At 42.3% G+C, this 12869-nt stretch overlaps 1 protein-coding gene across 3 annotated transcripts in view; it reads left to right on the forward strand.

Annotated features, from left to right (window-relative positions):
- Positions 1-12869, forward strand: part of PLCB1 (phospholipase C beta 1) — a 682570-nt gene that overhangs the window by 540646 nt on the left and 129055 nt on the right. For all 3 annotated transcript variants that reach the window (XM_029220651.1, XM_029220652.1, XM_029220653.1), the window contains exons 13-15: positions 4796-4880; positions 6219-6396; positions 10854-10921. In XM_029220651.1, the coding sequence (XP_029076484.1) occupies positions 4796-4880; positions 6219-6396; positions 10854-10921 (331 nt within the window). The remainder of the gene's footprint in view (positions 1-4795; positions 4881-6218; positions 6397-10853; positions 10922-12869) is intronic.

Below are 12869 nucleotides of genomic sequence, written 5' to 3' on the forward strand. Positions count from 1 at the left end.
GACTTTCCTCATCTCGGCCTGTCCCTTTGTAATTGGGCTCTACAACGCCTTAGCACCTTTTTTTCAGGCACTCTAGTTCCTAGACAATCAGTCATTTCCTTTTTGGAGAAATATCTCCATATCTAGCACATTTATTTTCTTCAAGAAATGTTTCTATATAAATTAGACAAAATGAAAAACTCTACTTCCATTCTTGATGGTCATACCCGCTACACTGGTACGACTCTGCCATGCAGCCAGAGAGGTATCAAGAGCCACCACTACCACAAACATAATGACAGCTAATATTTATTGAATGTGTATTATGTGCTGAGCATAAGCTCATGTAACCCTCACCACAAAGCCAGGTGCTCCTAAGAATAAATATTATTACTATTATCCCTATTTTACAAATGATGAAACTGAATCCCAAAGAGGGTAAGTTACGTCCCCAAGGTCATGCAGCTAAAATGTGGCAGGGGTTCAAAGCTGGCTAGTACGGCTTCAAAACTCATCTGTTTAACCAACTCCATCCCCCACACCTAAACAAAAGCATCACAACCTTCCAAGCATCGAATTAAGACAACCAGAGCATCCCACAAGGCAACTGCCTGTGAATGGTCACATTTTTGTGGCTCGTGACCCTTAACCACAGCTTATTTTTTTCAGTCTTCAGCCTCAATTCTACAGAGAACCAAACTGAGCATGAAAACGAAATCCACATTGAACACATAATCAAAAAAGATTGTACCATAATACAGCCCTTTCTGGTTTAAAAGTGAGAAATTTAGCTGTTAAAAATTCATTAATAATGCATGAATACAAAAGAAAACAGGATAACAACCTTCCCTGGATGCCATGATATTGATCCCAAACCACTGAGATAACTGAATGGCAGTGAAATACTGAGATACTGAATTCTATTGTGGAAGGAAGTTTTTGCTTCCTATTTCCATTGTCCTTGAGCCTCACACACATATCAACATCATTCAGCTACAATTCTTTCCTGGCTGGACTATCACACACCCAAAGAAAACCTGCAAGCTTTTCCTTTGCTGGTAAAACCCTGTGCTTGACCTGCAGGCCATCCCACCTCATTGCTGAAAGAACCAGTGACAGACACCATTCATCAGTAACAGCAGTCTTCCCCACGAAACTAGGTACACCCTCAGAATCCTACTCAACACAGTGACACAGGGACACAGCTCCCAAAATATCTGAAACCTATATGTTACCTCTAGCAGCAGTTCTTTTTTTCTCCTTTGTGCTGTGTATACAAAATACCAGATTCAGAACCCTGGCCCCAGCCCACTTGAGCCGTACTCCAAAACAATCCCACACTGGAAGAAAGGAAGAAAGCCTCTTAATTTTCTGGTTCTCTCTCCAAATATTTGAAATCACCTATCCATGGACAGCAAAGAGAAAGCTGCCATGAGCCACTGGTGACTTATCCTTCTCCACCTGCTACATCAGAATCCCATAAAATGCAGATTCCCGAGCTTCACCCCCATACCTTATTTGAATTTCTGCAAATAAAATTTTTTTAAAGTCCTAATTAACTGATGGGCCACCTAGTTTGTGAACTAGCATTTTCACTAAAGGAGTTCTCCACTGAATTCAAGTGCAGAAACCACTAGCCCTGGTTCAGCCACAGAGAATGTGAGATTTTGGACAAGTCCCTTAATAGCCGTGAGTTGTAGATCCCTCATCTATAGAGAAGGAGGTTGGTTTAGTTCAACTCGGAAGATGTGGGCCTGTTCCTTGGTCAGAAAACTGACCACTTTGCCAGGTGTTTAAATGTGACCGGATGGGTCTGCTGTGGCCTGAAGCTCAAAATGTATTTGTGAATATTTTCCTCTCGCTTCATCTCCGTGGTAGCTGATGTTGATGTTCCAAATGCTTCAGGATTTTTTTTGCTCTCGTGGCCAATGCAATGTCTTGTTTCTGCAGTTCTGGCCCCACAGTTAAAGTTGTTTTGTTTTCCTCTGACTTTTTCTATTCAGTTTTCTCTCTGCTCTGATTCAGTTCCCTGTCAGGCGGGCATGTGTGTTTGTGGAGAACACGAAAAGCCTGATTGTCAAATAGCACATTTTCCTTTCTCCTTGGACACCTGCCTCTTGTTCTCTCCAACTCGGTTGATGCTTAAGCAGGATTTTAGAAGTCTGGGTCAGACACAGATGCTTGCTCTTCAAAGTGACATTGATCCATCGACCAGCAGCATCTGCGTGTCGGGAAGCTTGTTAGAAATGCAGTCTTGATCTCCATCTCAAACTTTGCCTTGGAATCTTCATTTTCTTAAGACCCCAGGTGGTTTGGTGAAGTGTCAGAGCACAGTTGTAAACACCGTAGTCCATTAACCACCTGCCTCAGAATTCGTTGCAGGCTTGTTACAAATGCAGGTTCCAGGGCTCTGCTCCCAGCTCAGTGTATCAGGGGATTGGGCACAGGGCCCTGCCACCTGCAGCATTAACAGCCCAGGTGATTCTTTAGTGGAATCGAGTAAGATTTTGCTCCAGCAAAATCCTTCAGGGCCTGATCTGGGGACAGCTTGACAGAGGACAGTGGACTCTGCCTTTCACCTGCTTAGGGACACCTGGAACACCACCCAGAAATCCCTTTACTGGTGAGCCTATGGCTCCACTAGAAGTCCTGAAAGCAGGATGTTGGGGTACAATCCTTCCTTTTCCCTCCAGGCCTCTGTTCAAAGGAAGTTGCGGCTCTCAAGTTCCAGCCCTCAAGAAAAGTGTCATTTACTTAAGCACCTGGTGACTTGGTTCATCCATCACAGTGGTTCTCGAACTTGAGTGTGCATGAGAATCCCCCAAAGGGCTTCTTAAGACCCCTGAGCCCTGCTTCCCCAGAGATTTCTACTCAATTTGCCTGCCTTCCTAGGAGGCCTTGAATCTGCGTTTCTAACCAGCTCCAGGCCCTGTGGATGCTGCTGGTCTATGGACCACACTTGGAATAGCAAAGCTCTATTTAATAGCATCATTCCATGAAAGTGAAATGGGAGGGTTGGACAATTTCTTTTGTGCAACCTGGAAAGTGTAGGTCCAGCACAGATGGATTTTTCTCAGCTACAGACACAGAGCTCGCTGGCTTGGTGGAGCCCCAGGGCCAGCTGTCTGTTGAGCAAGGGTGTCTGAATTGTGGATGCCCAAGGCTGCTCTGCTAAATCAGTCACTTTTCTGCTTGTTCCCTAACTATAACACGTCATCCCTAAACAACCAGCCCCAGTGCTTTCCAGGATCAGTTCTCCAATTGGTAGGTTTTCCTCCCTCGGTGATACTGCTGGAGAAAGCTGCAGGATATTCTGAGAGCTACATGAGCTGCCCAGCAAAATCTCTTACAGGTCAAAAAAGGCATGATGAGAATTTGGGAGTTTGTCATGTAGGTCTTCTCTGAATCTTTCCTTTGCCTCTCCTTGCAGTTCCAAGAAAGCGGTGACCTTGGGCTCATATTTGAAGCCCAGAGAATTCATCTGATCCCCCAAATATATGCTTTTTTAAAAGGGTGATATAAAGAGTGCTTTTCCCTGTGGACCATCGCAGTATGATTTGAACCCCCAAAGCACCCCCCTTCCCGTGAAAAAACTGTTCACGATCCAGGTTTAACAGTCATGGTAGAAGGAATGAAAATAAGAATCACATTTTATAATCGATTTGAATTGTAGTTAAGAAGGATTTTTATCACTTACCTATTCTTACTACAGCCCCAGTTCTGCTAAAACGTATTAACATTGCAGCACATAGAGACAACTATTGGAAATCAAGTCCGACAGCCTATAGGTCAAAATCACAGTCCATAAAACCCGATGGAATTGGATACCTTTATAATGATATTTAACATCCTACAGAATGAGAATTGCTTTTTTAAAAGGTCAAGGGAAGCAGGAGTTTTGAAAGACTAAGGATGTTCCCTCACATCAACTGTGTTTACATGTGAACGGACCCTCGTTTGTCTGGTCTAGCTGGCGGAGGCTGCCTTGCATCTCTAGGATCAATCATCTTACATTTCAAAGTGTTTTCATCTATTATTTCACTTCATCTTCTCAGCATCCTCTGCCCCTTTCCAAGAACAATTACTTTCCTCTGCATTTTATAGATCCCGAGTGGTTGATAGCCTGGAGCTCAGCTCAGTGAACCCAGCAGCTCCAACCTTTTCCAATCAAACCAGGTTCCTACTGGCACCTCATCAGGCTAACGCCACCTTTGCTTCCCTCTAGTGCACAAAAGGGCTGCAGACACCCTTCCCCAAGGTGCCTGCTTCTCTTGTCTTTCCTCCAGGGCCCCCTCCCAAGTGGACATACTTCTGCCTCTCAGCCTTTTCTCTTCTGCATTTTGAGATTCTCTCTCCCTCTCTCTGTCCAGATCCCTCTCCTCTCTTCCCTCACTTCCTTGTCAACACTTCTTTGCAGTGCAGCTCTGTCCATTAGACAAATTTCACCCAAGAATTCACGTAGAGTTGAATGAGTTCCACCCGCCAAGTATCTGGCATTTGACTTAGAATCAGGAACTTAAGCAAAAGGGACTGAGTCTGTAACTCTGCGACATTCAAACATCCAGTGACAGGCAGGTGACCTTCTGTCCTCTCCATCTATGTCCATGCCGCTCAGCTTTGCGAAGAGCCTCCCCTGCCCACCTGTGTGTGGCATTCAAATCCACACAAGTCAGAATTGTAAACAGGGATTTAGAATAATAAAAACAATCCTGACAGGTAGGAGGAGGAAATGACCTCTCTCTGTAATTGATAACACAAAGTCATCCTGTCCGGCCTCTTTGAATAACCTTCTTGCTTTCCTTCTCTCTCCCCTCAGCCCAAAGCAGCAGGCCAAGATGGCAGAGTATTGCCGACTGATCTTCGGGGACGCCCTTCTCATGGAGCCCCTGGAAAAGTACCCAGTAAGCAGTTTTGATGCTCATCCCGAAGGAACGCACACCTTCTTTACGATTGGATTAGGGAGAGACTTCCTTACATCCTTTCCATGTTTATGTTTCTTGGTATGAGTTGACAATGAGCCCTCTGACCAGTGGAGGCCGGCAGGGACCTCCTGAGGGGGACAGACCTGCATCTGTCCTCTTCCTCTGCCCACAGCTTTCTCCCTCCCTCACTCCCCGATGTGAGCCAGTCAGGACTGCAGAATTCCCACAACCACAATCAGCCCACAGAGGGAGTCCCAAGGGACAGGCTCTGGCCACCTCCCAGGGAACCTCATCACACCCCTTTGAAAGAAATGGGTCAGCAAAATGGGACATTGAAGGTGGCACAATGACATTCCAGCCTATCCCTGCTGGCCACTCCTCACTTCCTTGCACTCTCCCAGCAGAATCCGGACCTCCTATTGCCGTGGTAACAATCCTTGCTTTGGGAAGGAAAGCAGCAGAAAGATCATCAAGTAGCCTCTTCTGTCTTCAACCCTTTCCCCAGTCTCCACACATCCTTGCATGATTTCATACCAGTCCCCGGACTGGTTGCAAGTGAAGAATAGAGGGCCTGCTTACAGGAGTTCATAGATTTCTAAAAATAACCTGTTTTGGGACTTGCATACATTCTGTCTGTTACAATATATAATAACCTTCTCAAGGGAAATTGATTTTCCCATAGATGTACAAGCTGGACACACCAGAAAGAAGGCTTGCAAATAGCTTGAATCTCAGGGCAGCCAGGAAATCTAAAGCCACCTGGTCCACTTCTGCTGATGCCAAGAAGATGTGCCACTTAACTACCTCGTGCCAGGATGAGGATTTTGCTGTTTACAAACTGCATATGAAAAGTTGATTCTAAGGGCTTGCCTGGAAACGTCTGCCTGTCTTTACCATCCTCCTGGCAGATGCCACACTCTAACTGGCTTCCATCCTTTGAAAATCCAAGACAAGGCCGTCCTATCTGTCCTAAAGCACGATGGTTGGATTCAGAGGGACCATCAGAAAACTCATGAAACTTTGGGTTAGCATGCCAAATCACCCAGTACATTTCTGTGGTGTTATTCATGTAGATTTCTCATGGAAAAATAATTACAGTACACTAATTAAAATATACCTTTCATGTGAAAAAAGCAAGAGCTATGAACTAGCCCCTACATAAGACACCCTTAGAGCAGCTTAATGAGCTGTGTTGAGGTAGTAAAGAATAATCTAGAAGCCCTTGGTATCTAATGCAGTCCTGGGAGTTTGTTTTGGGGAAGGAACTTGAAAGGAAGGGACAGTGTTTTTAAAGAATGTGTCTTTTCTTTCCATTAGCTGGAATCTGGAGTTCCTCTTCCAAGCCCTCTGGACTTAATGTACAAAATTTTAGTGAAAAATAAGAAGAAATCCCACAAATCGTCAGAAGGAAGTGGCAAAAAGAAGCTCTCAGAACAGACCTCCAACACGTACAGCGACTCCTCCAGCGTGTTTGAGCCCTCGTCCCCAGGAGCTGGTGAGGGGCTGGCGGGCTCTCATTCCCCTATTATGTATGGATTTAAGAACTGCTGCCCTGGAATTAACTTAGAAGGACTTTTAACATTTCTACCTGGCACAGTTTTAGAGCGTGTTGTTTTTTTGACTTCTGTTATAAACCTGGAGGCTTAAAACTACACAAACATATGAACACCCAGCTCTGCAGGACAGAAGGCCCACATGGCCTCACTGGGCTAAACTCCAGGTGTCAGCAGGGCTGCTTTTCTTTCTGGAGGCTCTAGGCAATATTATTCCCTGCATTTCCAGCTCCTAGAGGCCACCCACATTCATTGGCTTGTGGACCCCTTCCTCCAGCTTCAAAGCCAGGAATGTCCCATCTCACTTCTTCTGTCATCACATTTCCCTTGGACCACAGCTGGAAAAGGTCCTCTGCTTTTCTGAACTCATGTCTTTCCATTGGACCCATCCAGATAATCTAGAGTAATCTCTTGCATTTCAAGGTCCTTAACTTAATCTCATCTGCAAATTCCCTCCTGCAATGTATTCACAGGACACAGGAGATGTTCATAGGACATGGGCATTTTGGGGGAGGCCATAATTTCTGGCTACCACATAAGCCAAATAATCTTTGTAGTGACCATGTTATTTTAAGCTTCTCAAGGGCAGGGATCCCTTGACACTAACTACAGGTCTGGACACAAGATGTTCATCAAATGGATTCTCATTGATGATGTGCTGAAGAGTTCTGGGCCATTCAACTTATCCATATTCTACAGAGCTCTTTAAAAATGTGAAATGGTAAAGTTACTTGAATTATCTATCAAAGCTACTAGGTGATATTTACTGTCACTAATTTTTGGTTTAGATTTAAGTTGAAATAGATTTTTGTGATTGATGAGAAAAGAATTCAGAGTGGTCACGCATTTCCTTTGAATTATTTGTCATTTAGTCTAAGTTCTTTTCCAACTCTAGTCAGAGTCTTGGCAATCTTAAAAGTGCATTGCAGATATGTTCACCCTGATTGGAGGGTGAACAAGTAAAGGAAACTTTAAGCTTAAATCTAGAAACTTCTTCAATAAAAAGTTTAGCTAACCTTGGAATAATCATTTTGGAAAACTGTTTGGCAGCATCTACAGAAGCTAAGCGGAACATATGCATATGAACCCCCTCTGCCCCAGAGAATTCTATTCCTAGGTATATACCCAACAGAAATGCATGTAGATGTTCACCAAGAGACATTGGTGAAGAATTGCTTAAAGCAGCACTATTCAGAATAGCCCATCAACAGATAAATACATGTGCTATATTCACCCCATGGGATAATATGTAGCAATAATGATCTACAGTGCATACAACAATATGGATGAATCTCGTTTTAGAAGCATAATGTTGAGTAAAGAAGTCAAATGCAAAAGATAAGTATCCACTATCTGATTCCATCTATATAAAGTGCCAAAACAGCAGAACTAACCTGCACTATTAGAGGTCAGGAGATGGTTACCCCTGGTGAAAAAGTGACTAAAAGGGACCCAAGGAGGCTTCTGCACACAGTTACATTTTGTTTCTTGATCTGGGTACTGTTTCCTAAGGTCTGTTTGGTATGTTAAGGCACTGTACACGTATGGTATGTGTACTTTTCTGTATACTTATCACATGTCAATTAAAAGGTTTAAAAATAATTTTTAAAAATTAAAATATAAACTCTACGGCAATCAGAAAAAAAAAGGTTGGCCAAGACTCTGATTTATCTTTTCCTGTATTTTTCCATTACAGTTACCAATTACTTTTTTCTCCCCGCCCCCCGCCCCCCCCCCCCCAGCTGCGTTGGGTCTTCGTTGCTGCACATGGGCTTTCTCTAGTTGTGGTGAGCGGGGGCTACTGTTAGTTGCGGTGCGCGAGCTTCTCATTGCGGTGGCTTCTCTTGTTGCGGAGCATGGACTCTAGGCTCCCAGGCTTCAGTAGTTGTGGCTCATGGGCTCAGTAGTTGTGGCTTGCGGGCTCTAGAGCACAGGCTCAGTAGTTGCGGCACACGGGCTTAGTTGCTCTGCGGCATGTGGGATTTTCCGGGACCAGGGCTCGAACCCATGTCCCCTGCATTGGCAGACGGATTCTTAACCACTGCATCACCAGGGAATTACTTTTATTGTTTAGATTAACATCCTTGTCCACAGACGTTATGTGATTCCTTGAAAGATTTTTTTTTTTTGGTAGTTTTTAAATGTGTGTTTCAAACGTTATTACACAATTCTGATTCTTTTCTCAAAAATAACTTTTGTTCTCAGTGAGAATGTTCTTTTTGAAGTTTTGGAACGAAAAGTCACTAACAGGCCACCTATTTCTCAGCACGATTCTATCTCTTGAGTGTTAGCGAGTAAATTGTATCTTCCTTTGCATGTGGGAGCTTGTCGTTTTACCATCTGCCTTCCCCAGTTCTCTTCCCTCTTATTAACCGGATGCATAACACAAATAACAATTTTTAACAGGCAGTGAATATTATTGCTTAGTTCAGAGAAAGAGCAGCAATCTGTTACTAATTTGGTAGATTTCCTAAGCTAGCCCCATACTCTGTTGTGCAATTTTCATTTATTTCGATGGAAATTTTTGGACATTTAAATATGTAGGTAGGGCCCTGAATAAACAGCACTGCTAATTTACCATTTGGTTTGTAGATGTTTTCAGTATTGGGAACTCAAATAACTTGAAAAACATGTTTCTTATATCAAAGCTAATCTACTTATCATGACGCCTGTTGGCCAGATCTTCCCCCAAGAGATCCAGTCGTTTGCCTGTACACTTGTCTTAAAGAACTAGGATATATATATATATATTTTTTTTTTTCAACAAGATTCCTCCAGACACTTATAAGGGAGAAATCAGGTCCCTGCTCATAGAGCAAAGAATGACAAATTCTTTCCTTCCCACATAAACTAGAGAATGGCCTGATTACTTGAAATTCTGGTGTGTTGTTAATGTAACATGAAGCACTGTCCTGACAAACTTCTTAAATTACTCAATAAAAAGAACCCCTTCTCTAATTAAAAAAAAACGATAAATAGTTACAAAAACTTGAGGCAACAAATTTGACTCTAAAAAGTTTTGTGTCAACCTCCTAAAAGAATGTCTCTAATAGGATAAGCTATGTTTTCTTTTCAAAGTGGAATTGATTCCCCTTATTAACTAACACAATATTAACGTCATAAAGCAGTTGTATGTGGCTTTCTTTAATAAACAAGCTGAAAATAATAAGCCATGTTGGTCCCAGACATCTTTTCCCTCTAAAGGTTGCTTCCCTAATGCTAACTGCTATCATTAGTAATCGATTGAACTTTGTCAGCCAAATGAAAACATTTATAAGCTTCTTGGAGGTAGTGCTGTGGGCAGTGTCATTGATAGAGATTGCGCAGGGCAGCTAATTTATAGAAGGCAGGGAGGGGAGGTACTGGCCCGTGTTAGTTGCCTCATTGTTGAACTAATATTGCCATCTTCTGGGCTTATTATCCTATTGCATTGTATGGACCCTGACAGAAGTCAAATCAAACAATTTAAAAGTGTGCTTTCTTTACTTTATACTTGAAAATCTTTTTACATAAGTGATATTACTGGGTCTGACTGAATCCCAGAGCTGGGAAGAATGTAATGCCTCATACCAATGTGACTATTTAAGCTGGTGGAATCATCCACCTAAACTTTGGAGAGAAAAACAATCTATTGAAATGACTGTATATTGACTACATGTGAAGCTGCATTATAACTGACCAAGGTAGATTTACATGCATAATTATGTTAAGAGTTCACCCATTTTATCCTGCCGTCTTAAACAGAATATCTCCATTTTTAAAGATATGTGCATTGTTTAGACAACAATGCCTCCATCAAATAAGCCTGCAGGCAAATCACAGGATACAGGTGGTACCTTACAGTTTTGTAGAATCAGGTGTGCTACTATAGCCTCCATTCCTGTCCCAGCTCTTGTCTTCTACCTCGACTTCTGTGATGTCCTCTCTGGCCTTGGAAAAATAGCTACAAGGTCACTGAGCTCTGGCCAAGCATCACACAGAAGAGTCAGGACCAGGAAGAAGAGGGAAAGGTGGTAAAGTGATAGTTTATCTGTTTTAGGGTCATGGAGACACTAAAATAGAATGTATACATCAAAATAGGATATGTGCACCAGAGAGAGCTAACTATATAAGATGCCGTATGTTTTGTAAAACATATAGATAAAAATGTAAAGACAAGCATCTTTTATAGAGCTTGGAAATTTCAAATGGTATTCACAAATCAAATTTAGAAAACTAAATCCATATTCAAAATGTCAGTATAATTCTGTATAATTAATAAAATTTAAAAAACCAAAAGAATAACTTCAGAACGGTGAAAGGCCAACTTCCAAGGAAATTTTGGGTAATGCACATGTCACATGTGCTTCGAACCTGTAAATGCTTATTTACTTCATGATCTGTTATTAAAATTTGACAGGAGAAGCTGATACGGAGAGTGACGATGATGACGATGAGGATGACTGTAAAAAGTCCTCGATGGATGAGGTAGGTTTCTAGGGCTTGACTTCTGGTCACAGAAGCTTTCAGCTAACTTGCCCGTCCAGACTGCTCCCTCTGGATTGTAGTTCCTGGTCGCTTTCTGCCATCTAGTGGTGAAAAGAGTTTGAAAACTGAAGATGCAAACTGGTCGCTAGAGGAACAAGCATTGCATTAAGCAAAGTTCTCTATAAGGAACAGTGTTGCTGAAGCTGCCTTCCATCAAATGTGGTATGTTGAGAATGAATTCAAAATTTGTGGCCTCGGGCTTCCCTGGTGGCGCAGTGGTTGAGAGTCCGCCTGCCAATGCAGGGGATAGGGGTTCGTGCCCCGGTCCGGGAAGATCCCACATGCTGCGGAGCGGCTGGGCCCGTGAGCCATGGCCGCTGAGCCTGCGCGTCCGGAGCCCGTGCTCCGCAACGGGAGAGGCCACAACAGTAAGAGGCCCGCGTACCGCAAAAAAAAAAAAAAAAATTTGTGACCTCCAACTGCCCGCTTCAATTTTTGAGGCAATTAAATGGATTGTCAATGGTCCAGAATCCAGAGAAGACATGAGGTTTGGAGAAATGTTTATAAACATGACATTAATTTCGTTGTTATAATTTTGACCCTTTTTTGGCTTATGGGGTCTTAGTTCCCCCACCAGGGATTGAACCCAGGTCTCCGGCAGTGGAAGTGCAGAGTCCTAACCACTGGACCGCCAGGGAATTCCCCGTTGTAATTTTAACACCACTAGCGGTTATATACTGACAGAAGCTCAAGCTTCCCAAATAACTTCATCAGCTCAGAAATATTCATTGCACAGAATCCAGAAACAAATCAAGGATAGGTCAATTGGAATTTTAAAAACTTTGTTTTAGTCTTGTTCAAAAAGTTTAAACTGAATCTGCTTTCAAATATATTGGAAAGTATCTGTCTCAGTATTTGTATCTTTACATTTTAGTTAATACAGATAAATAACAAATAATAAGGTGTTCTCACATAATGTTCTTCCTCTTATAATTATTTCCTTTAATAGAGTCTAAATTTTTGATTAATTATGTTTCCCCACTAAATTTCAACTCAATATCCAGAAGGAAAACTGTTACAGAGTAGTTTTTCCAGAATTATTTCAATTGTGTAAACTTTTTGTCAGTGATTTTTGATCATTTTAAAACTGTCTTACTAGCTGGATGGCCGTTTGCAAATGAATATTTCCCAATTCACATTTAACCTTAATATTGCTACAGAAGTTTTCAAAAGAAACCATGTCTCCATGTATTTTCTCTTCTAAAAATGGGAGAAAATATTAGATCAGCCTACAGAGGTCTGTCCACACGAATACTGCAATATTGGCTTTCTTCTTTATTAAATACTTTATCAAAGTGGTATGTAATACATAATAGTAGCTAAAGTAACACCAGGTTTTACTATGTGCCAGATACCGTTCTGAGCTTTCACATAAATTAATTCATTTAATAATCACAAAAACCCTATATGCTGTTGGGACTGATTTTATCATAATTTTACAGGTGAGCAAGCTGAGGCACAGAACCGTTAAGTGACTTGCCCAAGAATGCACAGTTTCTAAGTGGTGGGCTTGGGATTTAAAATTAGACAGTCTGGCTCTAAACCCTGAGCTACTGACCTACACTGTTTTGGGCTGCTTGCCTAATAGGTGCCCAGGAGCCAGAAAGGGAGGGACAGAGGAAAGTTTGTAAAAAAAAGCCATATACGTTTACCCATCCCCATCCACTTCCACCAGCAACCTTTTTTTATAACAGTTTGTGATTCAGCCAGTGGTCACCTACATACTCACTTTCATGTTGTACAGTGAATTCTTGGTATGTAACTTCAGACATCACCTGTGGACTCCCTGCTTTGGCAGATGAGACACAGCTCAGGGCTTCTTAAACTTTGCTGTGCATTTGAATCACCTCAGTAAAATGCAGATTCTGGTTCAGGAGGCCTGCGCAGG

Source organism: Monodon monoceros, unplaced genomic scaffold, assembly GCF_005190385.1.
Source record: "Monodon monoceros isolate NGI ecotype Baffin Bay Population unplaced genomic scaffold, NGI_Narwhal_1 Super_Scaffold_13, whole genome shotgun sequence".
Taxonomy (NCBI): Eukaryota; Metazoa; Chordata; class Mammalia; order Artiodactyla; family Monodontidae; genus Monodon; species Monodon monoceros.